Source organism: Nilaparvata lugens, chromosome 11 (genome assembly GCF_014356525.2).
Source record: "Nilaparvata lugens isolate BPH chromosome 11, ASM1435652v1, whole genome shotgun sequence".
Taxonomy (NCBI): domain Eukaryota; kingdom Metazoa; phylum Arthropoda; class Insecta; order Hemiptera; family Delphacidae; genus Nilaparvata; species Nilaparvata lugens.
The window spans coordinates 45,604,394-45,626,129 of record NC_052514.1 but is presented as its reverse complement, the minus strand read 5'-3'; the positions used below and the strand labels follow the sequence as shown (position 1 = coordinate 45,626,129).

General features: G+C 34.3%; 1 protein-coding gene across 1 annotated transcript; it reads left to right on the top strand.

Moving 5' to 3' along the window:
* The first annotated feature begins 12,263 nt into the window (after positions 1-12,263).
* LOC111052219 (DNA-directed RNA polymerase III subunit RPC4-like) lies at positions 12,264-21,061 on the top strand. Its single transcript, XM_039438547.1, has 7 exons — positions 12,264-12,402; positions 12,901-13,122; positions 13,958-14,081; positions 15,145-15,264; positions 18,367-18,496; positions 19,395-19,487; positions 20,973-21,061. The coding sequence occupies exons 2-7, from the start codon at positions 12,920-12,922 to the stop codon at positions 21,014-21,016; spliced, it is 714 nt and encodes a 237-aa protein (XP_039294481.1). The 5' UTR covers positions 12,264-12,402; positions 12,901-12,919; the 3' UTR covers positions 21,017-21,061.
* Positions 21,062-21,736: the final 675 nt, after the last annotated feature.

Sequence of the window (21,736 nt, the reverse complement as noted above, 5' to 3'; positions counted from 1 at the left end):
TCAAATAAGTGCAATATTTCTCAAGTTTTTTATTCATTTTGATACATTCTGTGATTCATTCAAAGTATTATGTCAACCTTCAAAATTCAAAATCTTCAAATAATTATTCCTGGACCAGAAATCAAGTGACGGAGAAGTGTGTGATATCATAACCTCAAACTTTGTACAACATTAACTTTTTTCAAAATTTTGGGAGAGAAATAGTACAGACTCAGCCTAGTTTTTCCTTCAATATCATAAGTATATTATGATTGTAGTATTTTGTACAATAAATGAAATGAGATTCAGGTAAAAACAACTAACAGTCATTCGCCCAAAGCTGCTTTAAACCTTAATTTAGAATACAGTATAGAGGTTATAAATGAGAAAATGACAACTTAATTCACACACAATGATATTGCATTGGCCATAAAGCCCCGCGCTGAAGACTATGGTTTGTACAGACTATATATCAAATCTACCAATCTAACAATTAGAATACTCAAATTTCAAAGTAGAAACTCTAAATAGATTAAATAATTTATTACAATGAAGTACAATTGAGTAATGAATGAAGATCAAGGAATGGTATTGTTCTATCAAGGTAGTTTATCCCCAGTTGTTCACAACCTTAGTTTTCAAGATAGATGTTTCGATATTTTTAAAAACGTCAATAACTATAAAACTATCAGTTAGAACATAATGTTAAGGATATTGTTGGAAAGAGGAAGAAATTTTCAATAAGATTCATATAATTCCTTCCTTTCTTTGACGTTTTTGAGCTTTTAATGAGTGTTGAAACTGTTAGAAATTTGACTTTGAACTCGACGAATGTACTTGTTTCGAATTTGAGCAGACATAAACAGTTAAAACACGACGAACAAAAGAACAAAATTTATTTATTTATTTATTATTTGAAAAAAAATAAATTTTTTATAAATTATACTAGTAGTTCTGTGAACAGTAGACCTCACGCAGTATTCTCATCTACAAGTACCTGATTGAAACTATAGACCTTATCAAAAAATTTTGATATAACATTGTATGCAGACGACACAACCTTGTTATTCTACAACAACAGTATTCAACAGCTGGAGTTAGTTGCTAACATATCCACTAATGAGGTTGTACAGTATTTCAATAACTGCTCACTATCTGTTAATTCTGATAAGAGCCAGGCTATTCAATTCAACTTAAAAAAGAAATATCCTTTTGAACCAGCAATCACAATAAATTATAGCAATAGCATAATTGAGAGCGCAAGTGTGGTTGATTTGCTTGGTTTGACAGTGGATGACAAATTATCTTGGAACGAGCATGTTGATAAGGTGGCTAATAAAATGAGCAAAGGCATTTTTGTATTAAGATATATTGCAAGACTTGTAAACAGTAGTATAGCTAAAAGTGTTTACTTCTCGCTTATTAATACTCATCTGGTGTATTGTGTTGAGCTTTGGGGTGCAACAAGTATAAAAAACATTCAGAGATTATTTGTTCTGCAAAAGCGTGCAGTAAGATTTTTAGCAAATTTAGAAAATAATCATCCATGCAGAAACACTTTTAGAGATCTTAGGCTGCTCACTCTACCATCCATTTATATCTATCGCGTACTACTTTTCACAGCAGATAGAATTGGTACATTAAAACAGAATTCAGATGTTCATAAATATTTTACACGTGGTAGTAGAAATCCATTCATTGAACATCATAGGTTAAAATTTTCAGATAAGAGTCCGATCGTTTATGGCTTGCAACTTTTCAGCAAGCTGCCTAAAAATTTGTCAAAGCCAAGTAGGCCTAATTTTAAGAGAGATTTGTATGCATTTCTGGTTGACAAGGCATATTATAGTGTTGAAGAGTTTTTAAATGATAGGGTGTTATAATTTGTTCAACTGTAAAATTGCAGTTATTTTTTGTATGTAAAGTGTAGAAAAATTTTATAATTTATGTGACGTGCAATATTTTTGTAAGCTTCTTTTACTATATTTATTTATTTCATATATTTTTCAATACCTGTTGACATGGCCAGTTGTAAAGTGTTTTGGCTTAATAAAATTGAATTTGAATTTGAATTTGAAAAATACAGCAATAGACTGGCTTCTCCACACATCTGTGTAATCACTATCACTTGTCAGCTGATTCATAATGAATAATTCTATAGTCTGATTTTTACTCTAATATTGGCGTATGAAGGAGGCTCTTTTTTCCTTTTATATTATCCTTTAAATGCAAAATTTCCAAAAACCTTGTATATACGTCGACGCGCAATTTAAAAAGGAACATACCTGTCAAATTTCATGAAAATCTATTACCGCGTTTCGCCGCAAATGCGCAACATATAAACTTTTAAACATTTAAACATTAAGAGAAATGCCAAACCGTGGACTTGAATCTTAGACCTCACTTCGCTCGGTCAATAATATTAATCTATTGGAAATTTCTTTTTCTTTCCAGCCATATCCTTAGAAATAGATTTTGACTGATAGTTATCTAGTTATCGACATTTTTCAAAAATAAAGAAAAATCTATATATCTCGAAAACTAATAAAAGAAAATCTTAATGGACATTTTTTGTTGCAAAATTCATGTAAAGTCTACGTTCGGCTGTTACACCTTTCGTGGGAAACTCTGTATAGAATATGTTTTAATATGAAACTATCAACTACTGACCTTGACACACCCTTCTCGTCCACAGACAAATCTTTGGGATAGAACCATGAGCAGTCCACAATTCCTAGTTGTGTCCAAGGGCAGGACAGAAAACTCCATAAGTTTGTGCACTTTTGAGCTCATCTTCTGCACAGAGTCATGATCCAACGTCGTTTGCGAGTTCTGTAGCATCTGCACTCCCAAACGCACGGCGGCATGGACACAATTACACACGTCTTGCTTCGTTGCTGGAGGTAGGTCTGAAGTTCTGAAAAAAAGATAGCAATTCAATTTTATTCAGAAATTAATACATTACATAATTACACATTACAAATGTAAAGAAGTATATGAATAGAATAGAAAAAAACGTTTTATTGAATAAATAAGCTACCTTAAGCAAACCTCAAGAGGCTGCTTGACAAGGTACCATTTATACGAAACATGTAAATTATAAAATTAAAATATACATATATCAGTGAACTTCATTTTTACAAGAATTTACTTAACAGTTAAAAAAATATCATGATATTAACTAATTAATTGTTGGCTCAGCTCTCAAAAATCTCCAATAATGGACTCTACAAGTAGAGAAATGGACTCTACACGTAAGTAAATGGACTCTACAAGTAGAGAAATGGGGGGAGATTAGCCAATAACAGTGATGAACAGAATCATAGAAAGAAGCGGAGTTGCCAATTTGTCGATTATCCTCAGTCGACACAGTGCTTTCAGATAGAAAACTACGTATGCGTATCATTAGCAGTTGAACACTCACTACAGACTACATAACGCTGGCCGCTTTAGCACGGCAACAGCGCCGCCGCTGTATCCATACTTTTCTCTGCGCCGCATTTCTTGATTCCTTGTTATTATTTTCCCATATTGTAAATGGTTTCTAGTATATAGTATAGTCTCTAGTGTTCAGTATATTTATATGTATATTCATCATGGATAGTAAAATAGATGAGTAATATTATGATAGTTATACATTGAACAAATCTGTGGTTGGACAAAATCTAGTCTTTTTATCCAGTACAAAATGAATTATGAAACAACTTTGAAAACTGACATTTAAGGTATGGCTTGAATAAGATAACGTTAAATTGATAATTGATATATCAAAACCGATAACTTGTCTAAGATGCACGTTAAATTTTGATCGTGATTAATTCCACGAGAACCAATCAGAAAACCCTTCTTTTTTAAAGAGCTTTCTCTGATTGGTTCTTTTGAAATTAATCACGACTAAAATTTCAGCGACTTTTGTGCAACCGGCCCTAGATGTTGTTTTATCCTGTATGTATAATTAACACAATATCACCTTAACAGAAAATGAATATTCTTTTTTCTAAGAAGAGCAAATATTTAGGAAAAAATCTCACTCATGAACGAACGGTTTGACACTCAGTAAGAAAACTACAAATGCAATCATTTTCACAACTACTAAGAAAGTGGATATTCGGTTTTTAAGAAGTGCAAATATTTATAAATAAAATACTCACACAAGAACGGTTTGACAATCAGTAAGGAAACTACAAATGCAATCACCTCTACAAGTATTCAGAAAGTGGAAATTCATTTTCCTAAAAAGAGCAAATATTCAGGAAAAAAATACTCAAGAACGGTTTGACCCACTCAGTAAGGTAACTACAAACGCAATCATCTTCACAACTCTCAGAAAGTTGATGTTCATTTTCTGAAAAGTGCAAACATTTAAGAAAAAATACTCACTCAAGAACAGTTTGGCACTCATTTAGGCAGCTACAAATGCAGTCAATGACTTCGACCGAACATGACGATATGGCAGACGCTCCAAGAGGAAAGTTCTCATAGAGAGTGCTCAGTTTGGTGATCATGTCACTGGTCTCATTGCAGCAAAATGGCTGATGCGCTGTGTGCTTTGACACAGTCCATTTCAAACTACTTTTCAACTCAGTTATCAATTTCTCTTCTATGGACACATTGCTACTGGAGGTGGTTGTCAGTAGCCTAGAAAGAAAATACACTTGAAATAAAATTGTTGGTTTGAGTGCCAGATGAAAAGCTCTAGTTTTCATGTTTATTTGGGACTAAAATTTTATAAAAATTGTACAAGAGAAATTCTAACCTTATCTTGGACTTTGTCACCTATAAATTTGGAAGAAAAATAGCACAAGGACTATCTTATTATTTTATCTTCCAATGTTATTACATTAGTGTCATTTGCATTATAAATAAATATAAATAAAATAAATAAATCTAGCAATACTATTTAAAACGACTTGGTATTGACAAAACCTTTTGGTTTATTGACCGAGCGAAGTGAGGTCTAAGATTCAAGTCGACGGTTTGGCATTTCTCTTAATGTTTAAATGTTTGAATGTTTTAAAAGTTTATATGTCGCGCATTTACGCCGAAACGCGGTAATAGATTTTTATGAAATTTGACAGGTATGTTCCTTTTTTAATTGCGCGTCGACGTATATACAAGGTTTTTGGAAATGTTGCATTTCAAGGATAATATAAAAGGAAAAAGGAGCCTCCTTCATAATATTGCCAATATTAGAGTAAAAATCAGACTATAGAATTATTCATCATAAATCAGCTGACAAGTGATTACACAGATTTGTGGAGAAGCCAGTCTATTGCTGTATTTCATAGGGTCTATAGTTTCAATATCAGGTACTTGTGGATGAGAATACTGCGTGAGGTCTACTGTTCACAGAACTACTAGTTAAAACAAGGTAAAATAGAAGAAATATTGTCACTAAAAATATTAAAAATATTGTAACTGGCAATATTTCTACTATATCAACTTAATATGGAGAAATTCCACAACATCTTTACTTACTTACCTTAATTTCTTAATTAATAAAAATTACTTTCATGCAAGGGAAACTTCCCTGTATGCATGAAGGAGTTGCTGCAGACCTAAGAAACTTATCAATGAATAATTAAAAAAAATTTTGATTATCGAATTTCTTAAAATACTCTCTGGTCATAGTATAAATTTTATTAAAAAATGTGAGATACAGTACCAATTTCATTAGTTACAATCTGTAGTAAACCCACAGTTGACTAGAAGCTGATAATGGTTTTACACTGAAACTATTATCTCGAATTGATTTCAAAAAAACAGTGGTTTTGACAATATTAAGTCGTTTTCACTTAATACCTATGTATATTTACTACATCACTACTGCCATTGAACATTTTTATTATGGCAGAGGCACGGAAATCAGCCTATCGACTGGAAGTGCAGGCCAATGGAGAGAAGGACTGTCTGGAACAGGCCACTGCACAATCACCAAAGCTGTTGCTCACAGCCCTCTGCTTGAGATGACGTCAGATGTCATGAGCACGGAGTTGGTTTTTACTAAACCTTCCTCTGTTAAATTCTGCTCTAGAGAGGAGTGGAAGTCTGAGGAAGGGCCATATCCCAAAAGAGGCAGCCTTGTCTGGTACACAGACGGTTCACTAATTGAAGGAAAATCTGGCTACGGGGTGTAGGCCTACAGTGATTCACCTAGAACACAAGTCTATGCAAGTCTGGGACAACACTGCACCATCTTTCTGGCAGAGATTTGGGGCATCATGACTTGTGCCAACATAGGCATTGCCAGGCGCTACTGCAATAAGCATATAGTAATCCTGTCAGACTGCCAGGCAGCCCTCAAGGCTCTTGACTCCAATGGAATCAAGTCCAAATTGGTGTGGGAGTGCCACGAAACGCTCAGCAGGCTTGCAACGCTCAACTCTGTGCATCTTGGTTGGGTACCTGGCCATGTAGGCATAGGAGGTAATGAGCGTGCAGATAAGCGGGGTTCTAGTATGCCATTCCTTGGCCCAGAGCCGGTCTGTAGCATAAGTAAAACAACTGCCTTCCACACAATAAATAAATGGTCCAGGGACTTACACCACCAGCAATGGCCGGGTCACCCTGGTCAAGCACTTGGCAAAAGACTGCTGGCAGACGCTCGCTTCACCAGGTGGCTGTTGAGTCTGGGTAGAGGTCAGGTCAAGCAGTTGATTGCCCTGATAACTGGGCATGGCCACTTCAGGAAACATCTCCACACAATTGGACTCAGAAATGAAAGCCAGATGTGTAGGCTTTGTAATCAGTGTGAAGAGACTGCTAAGCATATCATACTGGATTGCGAAAGTCTTGGAGCTAGAAGGGCTCTGTTTGGCTGTAAGCAACCAGGTGATGAATGGGATGTTAGTATAGGGAGAAAACTCCTGGACCTTGTAAAGGACACGGCAGTTGGTTTGCCTAACTAAAATACTTTGGGACACACAATAAGCTTCGATTGACGTGTGAGGTTCTTCGAACCTTTGGATCTTTGAATCCGTCCCTTCAAAACATAAACATACTACATCACCTTCACAGCACAGGCAACTCTAGCAATACGTTTGGAGCTCCAATCCTTATCTTAAACTTTTTCCTTGTTCTTTCAATCTCCGGGAATTTCAACATTAAATCAGGAATTAGTTTTCTATTATTTTATTTTAGATTGATTTATATCGCAAGAAATAGTCATCGCGTAATTATTTTAGGACCTAGCAATGAACTGGCAACAGATTTTTCTTTCCTACCATGGATCTTTCAGTTCTTTGTCTGCAAACCTTCATGATTTCATCAATAAATATTGCAAAAACAATGGTGATAAACTATCACCTTGCCTAACACCTTTTTCCATGGAAAAAGTTCAATTCAATTCAATTTTATTTTTCATGTTATGCATAGTATATAATACAATATTAACACAGGTCATAAACATTTCATCAAACAATACACATCATAAATAAATTACAAATGTCACCTCAATATACATGTAATATAGTCTATATAATTAAAAAAACAAAGTTAATATCACAGATGGAATTATTGTAGTTGAGAGGACTTGCCACTTATTCGCACTGTTCCTTTCAAGTCCATGAACATAGATTTTATAGCTTGCATACAACAAACTAATTATTGAAAACAGAATATTAGAAGTTATAACTTACCGAACTATACCACTCCTGAGTGGATGTTTTGGATCAACACTGAAGTAAATTTTTGAGCACAGTTTGAATACCAAACATCCCTCATTCTCCTTCTGTGAGTACTTTGATAGAATCTGGAAATAAGTTGAAAAATTGTTAAAATCAATTGCGAGGTAAATTGGAGATAATCATACATTTTAGAAAAATAAAAGTATTGTTGGCTACATAATAATGCCTATAGTGAGGTCCAATAAAATGGCAGTGGAGGAAGATAGGAGAACAACGATGCCGATCCTCTGTCTTGTCAATGCCTTCTAACTTAATAATGGAGAGAATGACTGAGGGAAGGAATGCACGAAGAAAGCCAAGACTGGAGAACATAGAACAACTGAAGAAGGATTTGAGATGTGCCAACTATCCTCCATGAAGGAGTGTTTCCAGCTGTTTGCATGAATAATTCAACTTTTTAATCATGTACTTTATTTTGTTTTCTCATATTAGACTTAATATAAACTTTATTTTTATATAAGCTCAATTGTATAAACTTTTTTCATGGACTTTATTTTGTATAAACTTTTTTGACATGTCGCATAGTACTGAGCAATTCTGAATTAAGTAGTGTTTATTGTGATTCAATAAATTATATTTTATTCTATAGAGACGGATGGCGGATGATGATAGAGGCATGGAGAGTTGCTGCCAACCAGCACAACGGCTGTTAACCAAAGAAGAGAAGAAGTTAATAGCTGTATAATATTCCCCATATTAGCTTCCTTCTTAGACTAGTAGTTTCACTACTTTTCTAACAAATTTGATGATTAAACGTGTGCTAGTTCGTATTCACGCTAAGGGTATGATCACATTGGGATTGGATGCACGTATATGCAAGTGCACAAAATCTGGTGTGGCGCACTCACACAACTTTCCTTGCCGTTATGAAAATTTATCACCTGACGCTAGTGTTAAAGCGCATCTCAAGTCTACTATTCAAAGTTCCAAGCCAGCTGGTGACAGGACAATAACACTGGAGACCACGAAGTCTGCTATCTCTTCATAATGAATTGTTCAATAGAATCAACACAACAGTTGCCAACAGTTTGCAATTCAAATAATCACATTTTCTGGAATTTCGAGCTTATTTTAAATTTTAGGTGAAAATGTTACTGAACATTAATTATTGTAGAGATTTTCATGCTTAATCGTTTCCACTTGAAATTTTTTGTTTAAATTGTATCTGAAGCCTGATAATTGGGAATCTTAAATCAAACTTTGCATAGATGTGGCGGAGCTCCTGGAATTTTTACAGATATGGGACTTGTGGCAGTTGATAGAGATAATCAATGACTATTCTATAAATTATAAAAAGTATAAATTTGATCAAAATTGTTGGAGCCGTTTTCGAGAAAATTGCGATAAACCCTGTTTTTGACAACATTTTCGCAATTTTATCCGTCATCTTGAATTGCATTAGATCGAAATTGTTCGTGTCGGATCCTTATATTGTAAGGACCTTAAGTTCCAAATTTCAAGTCACTCCGTTAATTGGGAGATGAGATATCATGTACACAGACGCACATACATTCATATATACACACACACACACACAAAACCACTTTTTTGGACTCAGGGGACCTTGAAACGTATAGAAATTGGGGTACCTTAATTTTTTCGGGAAGCAATACTTTCCTTACCTATGGTAATAGGGCATGGAAAGTAGCAAGACCATGAATTTCTTCTGAGAGAAATATTTGAAAGGAAGGACCTTCTAGCTTTTTTGGCTGAGTGATGCCTACATAGTTTGGCGGCGAAGTTAGAGGGTAAAGCAGATAAGGAAGCTGAGTCTTGAAAATGATATTGCATGTACCTGGATGTCTCCGCTGCCTTCCATCTTCTACTCTACCATCGCTGCTCAACTATGTTCTGAGACATTTGAATCCATGCATTACTTTCAACACTCTCAGCTACCTTCCACCTTAGCTTCGCCGCTCCACTATGATCTGATACATTTGAATCCATGCATTACTTTTCAACACTCATCTACCTTCTCCGCTATCCTCTACCTTTACCGCTGGACCTAAGCAAGAGATTTCCACAATGTACAGAACGCGAAAAAATGCAGTCTAGACTAAACATCTTAAGATTTTTTCAACTCACCACTTTTAACTGAGCCAGCTGATGCTCCACAGTTGTCACTGCTATTAGTTTTTCAATGTCATCTTTCAAGACATCGTGCTGTTTGCAACTCTCACCTACTGAAACATAGTAATTCATAACGGGGATGAAGAATAATGATAGTAAACTTATTATTATTATTATTATTATTATTATAGTATTGTTATCAATTTAGTAATATAGTATCTTCAACTGAGTTGTGGTCGATGTTGTAGAAACGTTCCATGATGAAATAAAAACACATAGATGTTGTCAGTTTTCTACACTTTAATTTGGTACACGACCATGGTTTCGTGACCACACAGGTCACATTTTCAAGCTGCTTTACACGAAACCATGGTCGTGTACCAAATTAAAGTGTAGAAAACTGACAACATCTATGTGTTTTTATTTCAATATAGTATCTAATTACTAGTATGAAAAAAGTTTTCTTCCATAGTTACAAAAATGAACAATTAATAAGAGGCGACTCAAATTTGTAAGCAAACTTCCACTAAATAGACTAAATAAAATCTAGCCTAGTCTCATTGATTGTTCAGGTATTTAACCAAGCGAAGTGAGGTCTAAGATTTAAGTCGACGGTTTGGCATTTCTCTTCATGTTTAAATGCTTATATGTTGCGCATTTACGGCGGAACGCGGTAATAGATTTTCATGAAATATGACAGGTATGTTCCTTTTTAAATTGCGCGTCGACGTATATACAAGGTTTTTGAAAATTCTGCATTTTAAGGATAATACAAAAAGAAAAAGGAGCCTCCTCCATACGCCAATATTAGAGTAAAAATCAGACTATAGAATCATTCATCATAGTCTAAACCAGCTGTCGAGTGGATTATAAATTGCATGCCATGACGCATGCAATTCAATATCTCAATGTAACTTGGTAAAAAAATCAGCAGCTGTGTAGACTATAAATTGCATGCCTCATTGAATGTAAGTTTTATGCGCTTTTGATTGCGTGTAATAACACATGCAATTAATAGCTAAAATAACATAGTATTGTCTCTCGAACTTACTCTGCTTTGAACTCGGGCTGTCCTGTTGCCAGTAAGTCTTGAAGGAGATTAGCTTTTGATGTTAGCATTTTTGATACACCAACCCCAACAGCCATTAGCCGTTTTCACACAGATATCTCGCCGACACGACATACAGACAGGATTTACCCTGATGGACAGTATAAGAGGAGGCAGCGGTCTACTGTTAACTGCGCGAGGTCTACTGTTCACAAAACTACACTAGTTAGGATAGTTTCTTGATATATTCTTACCCTCGTTAACTATAATGCCGCATACAAACGTTGGTCCAATAAAGGCCAATGACAAGATGTGGATGGGTGGTTTCGCAACGATGGCCTTCATTAAGCACTGATCACATTGCAAGCTAGGCCAGCTTACTGGGACAAAATATAAACTAGGCATAAGTTACCAATAAAAACATTCTATAAATTGCAATAAAATTTCATTTCTACTTACAGCATTCATCAATGATATCTTTCAAGCTTGTGCCATCCCAATTACTCCTTTTGGAGATAGGTTTTCTATCCCCTGTTACTCGTAATGTGAGAAGACTCATTCTGAAATAAGGAAAATGTTTAAAGAAGTATATCATCAAAAAAATGTAGTCTATTTGTTATTTATACTATAATTCAGAACTTCTATGCTGAATTTTCAAATATGCATCCTGGACAGTATTATAAAATGGCAATTCAGCTTAAATGAAAAATAATGTTCAGTTTGCTATCTGAAAGTGGGCACTCAAAAATGATTTAAGAGCCAACGTCATAAAATGTCAATATGTAATTATTGAAATTTTAGTGTCAAAACAGGCAGTAGCCTACTTGACATTTTTTACATTAATATTTGTGTGTAAATCTAACGTAACAAGGAATACAATGAAATACAAGAACTTGCTCTTTATATTCCTATATATTTCTAATAAAGGTTTATAAAAACCTTTCCAATGTTTGGAGAAATTGAAAAAATATTAACTCAACATGTGCATATCAAAAATTTAACCAATCAACCGTGGGTGTTTCCAGAAGACGTGACAGATAACTATAAATATACAGTTTTATTAGTGTCATTTATAATAACTGTTCGAAATGAAAATAGAATAATAAAAGAATGTTCAACAATAAATGCTATAGAAAAAAATAGATGATTATGTTCTACTTGGCTACTTAACCTCAATACACGTAAACAACTTCTACCATTAAAAATAATTCGGTTCCTGTAAAAAATAAATTGCTTACTAGGGTGTGTACAAGGTGGAAACTTTAAAATTTGATCCAAAATTGAAGCAAAGCTTGTTTTATCGTCAAAATGCAGAAAACAAAACTTACCTTTCATCTTTTGTACAAAATAATAAATGATTGTTGATTTGCTGATTGATATCAATTGAAATTATGTCGATGTTCTGCTCGTTTGATATATCATTTTATTGAGTATCGAAGTTTGCATATCGATTTAATGAATTCGATATTTTGTCAGAGCCTTCTTGATTGATTTTTTGTATTCAAAACATTAACATTCCCATTCTGCCACAATTTTGAGGTTATGTCAATATTCCTAATTTTTTATTATTGTTCGTATTTAGAATAGGCTAGTTGATTTTGGTTTTGGAATCATAATAAGGTAAGTAGGTACTTCTGATACTTGTTATATAATTCTCTCTATCAATATTAATTCTACTGTCATTATAAAAATTTTTATCCAAAAATGTTAATTAAAAGAAGCAGGCAAAACATTTATGACAACCATGAGTTCTTGTCTTTATTGCGTTTTAAATTGGCTTAAATTTAGCTTAACTTTTGCATTCATCCATTGTAACAAGCTCTAAAATAACAAGAACTACAAAATATGTTTTAAACCCGATTCTCACAAGATCTAGTTGATTGCATATGGAATTGTTGAACTGCTGTAGCAGATTGTATCCTTGCTTATTCTTACATCAACTATAAATAAATATTAAATTTACATTACATCAGCTATTAAACTTTTCAAAACTTTTTGGTAGTTTGTTGTTGATTACTACTAAACCTCGCTTATTCATTTAAGTGATATTAAGGTATTTATTCATAAACGTAATAGCCTAGTAGACCTATATAACAGTTCCTTTTCTTCACATTCCAGAGTTATCATCTAATGAAGAATGGCCAGCAATAATAATTTGACAAACAACACAAACATTAAAATTGAGCCAGGGGCTTCAACACAACGTCTACCTTCTCTGAAACCACCGCGAGATCTGTCGTTATCCGCCTTCAAATTGAATCTACCTGGAAACACAAATCAGCCTCCAAAGAAAAAGATCTATGTGCCAAACTTGAATGTACAACGAAATCGACCTCAAGTGTGAGTATGGGTTAAAATAATTGTAAGGTAACAGCAAAGATACTTACTTGATAATTGTTGTCGTTGCGGGATTGGGTTTTGCAGATCGGCAGTGTCATTTGACAACACAGAGTCATCTGGGTTGTGAAGGCGCTGGAAAACCAAAGGGAGGCTTCTCATCCAACTCCTGTATCGAATACAGCAGTCCCTTCCTCAGTGTTCTGTAAATCTTGCACCTCTCTTGGCAGTGCGTTTAAGCATTTTAAGGTCCGAGTTGGGAAGCTACTTTGAGTCCCTGGCAGTCTATAGAAATATAGAGAATATAGAAAATATATTCACTATCTATCCATTGAACTGTTCATGGATGTAAAAGGAGGAATCAAGCACAGTATATACTGCCTGTAGACTGTGAGAATGCCAAGACTCTTGCAAAGTACACGTACGGTAGCCCTGTAGCCCACAGAAGTAATTAACCTCAGTGCTCTCTACTGCATTTTAAGCAGTATATCCCGAACAGAGGTGATATCCTGGAACGCTAAACTATGTTTCGGCTCTATAATATAAAGATGAATTATCTTCAGACAGTAAAGGTCTGTTCACAACAAGCGTAACTTAGCTAGAAATTAGTCTTTGGATGACGTATCCGTCCTATCTCCCAACGCTATCTACACTACGATGGTTTGAAATGGACAGATCGATCATCATTGGGAAATAGGACAAATAGGTCTTACGAAGACGTATTTCAAGCTACGCTTTGCTAGATGTGGAGAAACCTTAAGAGGGACATATTCGATTTGAAAGAAGCCTGCTTAGATATAGTATAAATTATTCACAATCTTTTTTTTTATATTTTCAGGAATAACTCAGCTCCAGTTATCAAACAAGAGCCCAATGCAGAGACAAATAATAAACAGAACCATGGAAATAGTCCTAGAGGAAGAGGGAGGGGAAGAGGCAGGGGGACAAGAACTTTTATACAGGTAAAATACTTTTTTCAAAATAATATTCTTGACTTCAAATTTTCATATAATTTCCGATTTCTAGATCAATGACTGGAAAAAAATCTGGATAGATTACGTCGTAAGCACAATAATCAATTAGAGACCCGGTTGATTAAATAACACAAGAACCTTCTCTGATTGGTTCTAATGGCATTTAATCCCTGTTGAAATTTAACACACTTATGTGCAATTTGTCGAACTGTCGAATAATAAAACAACATGACTATACAGTGTATGCTTCAGTCTGTAGTGAGGTCTACTTTGTAATATATTTGATTAACATTGGTGTTGCTTTCCTTGTCTATTATTTGACAAAGCAGATAGCTCTATCTGCTCTTTTTAGCTCAATATTCTATCTCAATTATGAAATTTATCAAATCATTAAAACATATTTTCTCTTGGCGAGAAATATAATAAAATATAATTTATTATTTTTAACAAAAACGTACAGTTGATATCACATCAGATATACTGGTATCAGCTATTTTCCATAGATGGCAGAGGCAAAGCAGAGAATCGGCAACGCTGTTCTTCTGTCTTTCTCCACTGTCATTATAACGTGGATTTCACTATAGAGTAGAGTCTCTTTTTGTGTAGTTGAGAAGTTGATATTGTGGTAATTATTCATATTGAATGAAAAAGACTAAGAAATTGTCAAAAAACCACAGATAAACTCATAGTTTATCAGAGATTGACAATGGTGTAATAACCGAAACCGGTCTTTCTAAGTATCAATAAATCTGTGTTTTTTTGACAATTTCTTAGTCTTTTTCATTCAGTAGAGTCTCTCTCTACGTGACTATAGAGTATTGTACATTAGAGTTTCGTAGTTCCAATGTTTTTGTTAAAAGATAAGATTTGTAATCGGTTGTGTGATTGATTTTTTGAACTAGTCCTTGTGATAATTTTGTGAATTTCAATGCGAATATAGTTGCAGACTATCTCAGGACTGTTTTCTTGTGATTTCTGATAGGCTGTATGATTGATTTTTTGAACTCGTACCAATGATTATTTTTATTTTTTATTGCGAATATTGTTGCAGACCACCTCAGGACTGTTTTCTGGTGGAGTGGAGATCAATTCCAGAGGTAGAGGCGCCAGAGATCGCAACGATGGGACTAGAGTTAAAGTCGAGCTACAGAAACCCAGACTCAACTTGAAGGTAATTCAGATTCAAACTTGACAAAAGAACACTGATTTTGACACTTCCACCTTATTCAGTATTCTAATAGCAGGATTTGATCACTGCCATCTTGATCAATATCAGTGATTTTAGTTTTCTGTATTTTATTTATGACATGACGCCTTCAATCCCACAAGTGTGGGTGTTGAATGAAGAAGGTATAAGGCTGGTTACAGAGCTCGACCGACCGTCAGTGCGTACGTCGGTCGTGCTTGTCTTTTCCATAGATATTCCATGTATCCGTACAGAGCAGGACTGACGGCACGCATGCGCACGATCGGACCATGCGTTTTATACAGCGTACGAAGACCATCGGTCGAGCTCGTGCGCATCCGTTCCATCGGTCGAATGAGGCGCTATTGAAACAAATAGAAGCTTTCAGAGCTGTAATGATCAGTAGCCGATCGCAACATAACCAATGTGCTGACACCTCTGCCCGACAATCAGCTGATATTGAATTGAATAGCATAATGAGTGAATTCATTAATAGTGTCATATTTTAATTCAGAGTTTTCTATACATTTATTCAATTATTTCTAAATTTTTTATTGAAAAAAATCAATATTATTAATAATATTATCTACATTTATTTGATCCGTAGCTTAGTGACTGCCAGTATTCCCAATGGTGATACAAGCTCGAAATAACTCATCAAAATTTCTGATGGACATTCTGAGGTAGTTGAAAAATGTATCTTCACCCCAAGAAATGATGTATATAATGGTACTAAATTCACTTTGAAATGCTCTTTGGGCGACCATCGGGTGAACATGATATCTACGTCTTTTAATCTTTCGTTTACGAAGATAATAAGCTGCAATTAAACAATCTGTAAAGACGTCCATTTTGTGAGTCAGAAAAACTTATGTATGGTCAGGATGGTACACACGCATTGACGGTCGGTCGAGCTCTGTAACCGGCCTAAGGATTCATAAATTCTGAAAACAACACATCTGCTATATTCTACTGTTGGTACTTACTTTCCGTGTCCAAACAAGCAATCATTAGATACTCAGGTCCCATGTGAAAAAAAATGTTGGTTTAACGAAACAAGAATCTATAGCCCTCCTGGAAGTTTTTAAAAAAGGATAAACTATATACCGTAATCAGTAATTATGGAAAACTTCCCCAATATTAGTACATATTCTACAAAATTCCATTATTTATAATAATTAGTAGCACCCTTTTTCTTTCTTCAAAACATTTCACAAACTGTACAAAAACTGAGTCAAATAATATAAAAACATTTTATGAGTAGTTGTGAAGGTGATATTGTGGTAGTTAATTATACTGAATATACAGACGAGATGTTTTCAAACCAGAGATTTATTAATGTCTAGATTTCTAATAAATCCTTGGTTGGACAACATGTAGGGCCGGTTTCCGAGCTCGGGATTTAGCTAAGTTCTAGACTTTAAACAGCTGGAGTCAGAAAATTTACTTTCCAAAACGGGGCGTAGTCACAGTTTTTATGATAATCTTCATTTTCTCATTTCTATAATTGGGAACGTTTATCCTCGACGAAATTGAACATTCCTAAAAAATTCAAAATATCTGAAACTTTACACTATTTTCTCTTTATTTTATTTTGTATTCAATTTTCTAGTTTTTCGAATTTTAATCTAATTGTGACTTTGACTATGACTACGACTACGCCCCGTTTTGGAAAGCCAATTTTCTTACTCCAGCTGTTTAAAGTCTAGAACTTGGCCAAATCCCGAGCTCGGAATCCGGCCCGTAGTCTTTTTATTCAGAATATAAAAACAATTTCCAATAGAGTCTACATAGAATAACATCTACTAATGGGGTCTACTGAACGAAGATTTTGATGACATTATACTCTAAGAGTCGGTAAAAATTCTATGCTCAAGTATTTGTAGAGAAATCTATTGTAAACAATTTTATAAATTTTATAAAATAGAGTCTCTTCAATAGAGATATATAGAATAACATCTACTAAAGGGGTCTACTGAACGTAGATTTTGGTGACAATATACTGTAAGAGTCGATGAGAATTCTATGGCTCAAGTATTTGTAGAGAAATCTATTGTAATTTTTACTTTCCTTGCCCTACTACCATAGGTAAGGAAAGTATTGCTTTCCAAAAAAAATTAAGGTACCCCAATTTCAAGTTTTCTATACGTTTCAAGGTCCCCCGAGTCCAAAAACATGATTTTTGGGTATGGGTCTGTGTGTATGTATGTGTGTGTGTGTGTGTGTGTGTGTATGTGTGTATGTCTGTGAACACGATAACTTCATTCCTAATTAACCGATTGACTTGAAATTTTAAACTTAAGGTCCTTATACCATGAGGACCCGACAATAAGAAATTCAATAAAATTCAATTCAAGATGGCGGAAAAAATGGCGGATAATTACTAAAAAACCATGTTTTTCACGTTTTTCTCGAAAATGGCTCCAACGATTTTCTTCAAATTCATACCATGGATAGCTATTTATAAGCCCTATCAACTGGCATAAGTCTCATTCCAGAGAAAATTTTAGGAGCTCCGTAATATTCTTGAGAAAAAGGACAGTTATTAAAAAACCATGTTTTTCACGATTTTCTAAAAAACGGCTCTACGATTTTTTTCAAATCCATACCCTGTATAGTTAGTTATTTATTAGCTCTATCAACTGACATGAGTCTTTTTCCTGGGGTACTAATAAAGGGTCCACCCTATCCTTGAGAAATGGACTTTGTAACCTCCTTCTCGTGCATGAGGTAGGTAGGTACACGGTTTTTACTTTTTCTTCTTCCAGAGCAGTTTATAAAAAGAACACAGTCATAGTCAAGATATTTCATCTGTAGAACAGCTGTTTTGACGAATTTCAAAAAAATCATCGAATTTAACAATAATTTACATAAAGGAAAAAGTACTCTGAAAACAATTGTATATACACATAAGCAGTAGTCTGATCGTAGTTGCAAATATGTTGCCGTCAATCGTCATTATGTTATTCCCCTAAATTATTCTCGTTTGATAATGAGGCTTATAGTTCAATGAGCAAGGAAAGTTGTGTGAGTGTACCACACCAGATTTTTTTCATTTTAATATTCACCAGTATTTTCATTTTTTAGAACGCAACAGCAGTTAATAAAACTGAAGAAGACAATGCAATGAAGGACTTGCTGAGAGATGATTTTATGGATGATCCCAGTCTGGATCCGGATTATGATAACTGTCCTATCAAGCTTCCACTAAGTCAGGGTGAGGATTTATTGCTAATTTCTAAGTCTTCTAATTGGTAAACATTTCTCATTACTATAATCATATTCTGTTGAATACCAAAAGCAGCTTCTGTCTATTCATTTTGGATATTCATTCTGGATCTTTATCGATATTTGCCTTCTAAGAGTCGCTCTCACAAAAAAGTTCTAGTCTTTCAAACTCTAAAATTCTAGTTTAAACCATCAGCTGACTCAATTGAAGCAAATTCTAGTTAATGTTACCATATTATATTGATTAATCGGGTGTAATAGTTGAACCACCATTTGAGAAAGAGACCCAAAATTTCTTTGCTATAAAAAAGAACGACTAGCAGTCAAAATTGTTACAATAAATTAATTTATTCACTCACTGGACAACGATATCTTTCGGCAGGTCCGCCATCTTCCTGGTTGTCAGGAAGAAATCTGCCGAAAGATCTCGTTGTCCAGTGAGTGAATTAATTCATTTATTGTGAAAATTTTGACTGCTAGTCGTTCTTTTTATAGCAAAAAAGTGGTTTAATAATTAGCAGTTCGTGATGGAAAACAACATTGAAGAACCCAGAATTTATCTGAAAATATTTATTATAGTGTTTATTTTGTATCGTTGATTCAAGTTTTTCGATTCTCTATCGATATTTTATCTTTTTAGAATCAAACACTTGTTGAATTAATGTGCTTTTGGTTCTGTTTACTCGCGTTTTTAATGAAGTTTATGATTATGCTCTTACGTTGTTCTTTATTCATTGACTAATGTTTGTTTTATCATGACCTTCATGTTTTTCTACCAAAATTCTATTTCCTATGCTCTTCAAAGCATTTTTTGAAGAATCTTTTCTGAATTTTAAATAAATTCTAAATTCTTAATTCTAATTTTAAAATATTTGTTTCATTTGCAGCAACACAATTCTTTATAAAAGACGAAGCCATCAAAGAAGAAGGCTTTAAGGTTAAGACTGAGCCTCAAGATTTTGCTGATCAAAACTCACAAGGTAAATACTTTCACAAGATTGATTTCTATGAACTATTTTATATCTACATCAATATAGAGGAATGGAGATTGTAATTGACACAACAGGTGTTATTCTTAGTGAAATTCACGTTATAATGTCAGTGGAAATAATTGGACGGCAGAGATGCTAATGGCTGACAAAAATAGGAGACCAATTTAAATCAGGTGCTGGCTTTATAATGTGAATCTTTCTATAGATACCTGTTCCTCTCTTAAATTTGTTCATTAAAATAAGGGACCAAGATTAAATTAAGGCAACATATCTCTCAACTTTTCAATCCAAAACGTACATTTCAAGACAATATATATAGGAATCTTTTTAACATTAACTTTATTATGATTCTCAATTCAATTTCTTTTTAACTGGCTAAAACACAGTACATAACTTTAAGAAGAAGCCTATTACTCACTGCATTTGTGTGACAATCGTTCTGCCTTAGTGTGAAGATATATCTCCACATTCTGATTATTCAAATTGAAACAATGATTATTATAATCATAAATTTGAAGTTACTATGTTGGCCAGAAGTGGATAACTATATAATATTCTACTTATCAATGTATTTAGTCTTATTGTAATTCTTACTCATCGTCCATTCATGTTCTTATTTATTTATCAATCTAATTATTTAATTCATCTATACTATTCATTCTCTCATATATCAACTGTAAAGGTGCGTACAGACTTACGCGCCACGAACACGCGCATTCCATGCTATGCTTCTTATATCTGTATCTTAATGTTTCTGTAAAAATACAGATATAAAAACAATAATATTCTTATGGCTTTTATTAGTGGGAGTTCCTGACGGAAGTTCCACCTCCCCTGAATATATCATTTGAGCCGTCAATGGGCCTTACGACCGTCATACTTCAGCCGGAACCGACAATTATTAACGTGCCAATCTGATAACACGGGAGTGACCTGTTCAAAAACTTTTGGTAATGAGCGGGGTTTGAACCGGAGATCTCTAGGTTGCTAAGCAAGCACTCTATCCACTAGACACCACAGATCACTTATTATACAGATATAATAAGCATAGTATCAACTGATGAGAAGTGAAATGCGCATGTTCGTGGCGCATAAGTCTGTACGCACCTTAATATTGATACAGAACATCCAGATCTTCACTCATAATTCAGTAAATCATGATGTACATTTTACAATTATTACCTCCTCTAGTGATTAATTCCTCATAACTTTTAAAGTATTAACTAAGAATATTTTTGTAGTATTTCATGATACATTTCTATTTATCCATTGATTTTTTCCAGCTTCATTATTTATTTCTTGAAAAATAATCCTTCTCATCAACATCTATGCTTTCTGTCTCTGTTTCCTTTATTCTCACACATTATATCCTTCTCCCACCAATTGACATTTTCTATTCTTACCAATTATAATTTTATATTTTCTCTATTTTTTTACCAATACTTATGACAACATTTTATTCTGAAATTACAGTTTCTTCGCAAAATGTAGGACAATTAATGGAGAAACGAAGCTAATCAAAGAGGAAAAGCCAGATATCGATGGTGAAATTAACGGATTAGTTAGACACCTATTTCCTTTTCTAATCATTTTATATTTTTCAGCTGAATCGAATTGTAAAACCAGCTGATAAAATAATTCGCCTGATGCTAGCTTGAGGTGGATTATATCCTTTCATCTCAGCTACTATTGGAGGCTACAGATTTTATCATTAGAAAATATTTTAAAATAAATATACATTAAGATAAAAATTAAAAATTTATCCAAGAAGCGTAGAGGAATGCTTGTGTATGCTTTCTCTATGCTCCATCTTATTCTATCTTAAATTTCCAGTTTCAATATTTTCTTACGTTGCTTCTACACAAATATTTAATTATTGTAATGGAATTTAGTTCGCTGGAGTACACCGATATTCACTTCATGTATGGAGCAGCTCTTGGCAATGCGACCGAAGCAAGAAGAATGTATGCAGCTGCATTTCCAAACCGCCGTCTCCCTTCCGACAAGGTGTTCACAAGAACTCACAATCGGCTGAGAGAAGTTGGTTCATTTGAACGGAACAGGGTAATTGCTGGTAGGCCTCGAGCGGTTCGAAATGTTGCTTTTGAAGATGAAGTATTGCAGAAATTCGATTTCAATCCTAGAACGAGTACGAGAGCAGTTGCAAAGCAAATCAATTCAAGTGCTTCTTCTGTGTGGCGTGTACTAAACAAGGAAAGACTTCACCCCTTCCGCTT

Excerpts from the sequence above, each read along its gene's own strand:
- LOC111052219 (XM_039438547.1), top strand. The coding sequence starts at position 12,920 with ATGGCCAGCAATAATAATTTGACAAACAACACAAACATTAAAATTGAG. Across the intron at positions 14,082-15,144 it reads GGACAAGAACTTTTATACAG|ACCACCTCAGGACTGTTTTC; the intron begins GTAAAATACTTT and ends ATATTGTTGCAG. Across the intron at positions 19,488-20,972 it reads TGCTGATCAAAACTCACAAG|TTTCTTCGCAAAATGTAGGA; the intron begins GTAAATACTTTC and ends CTGAAATTACAG.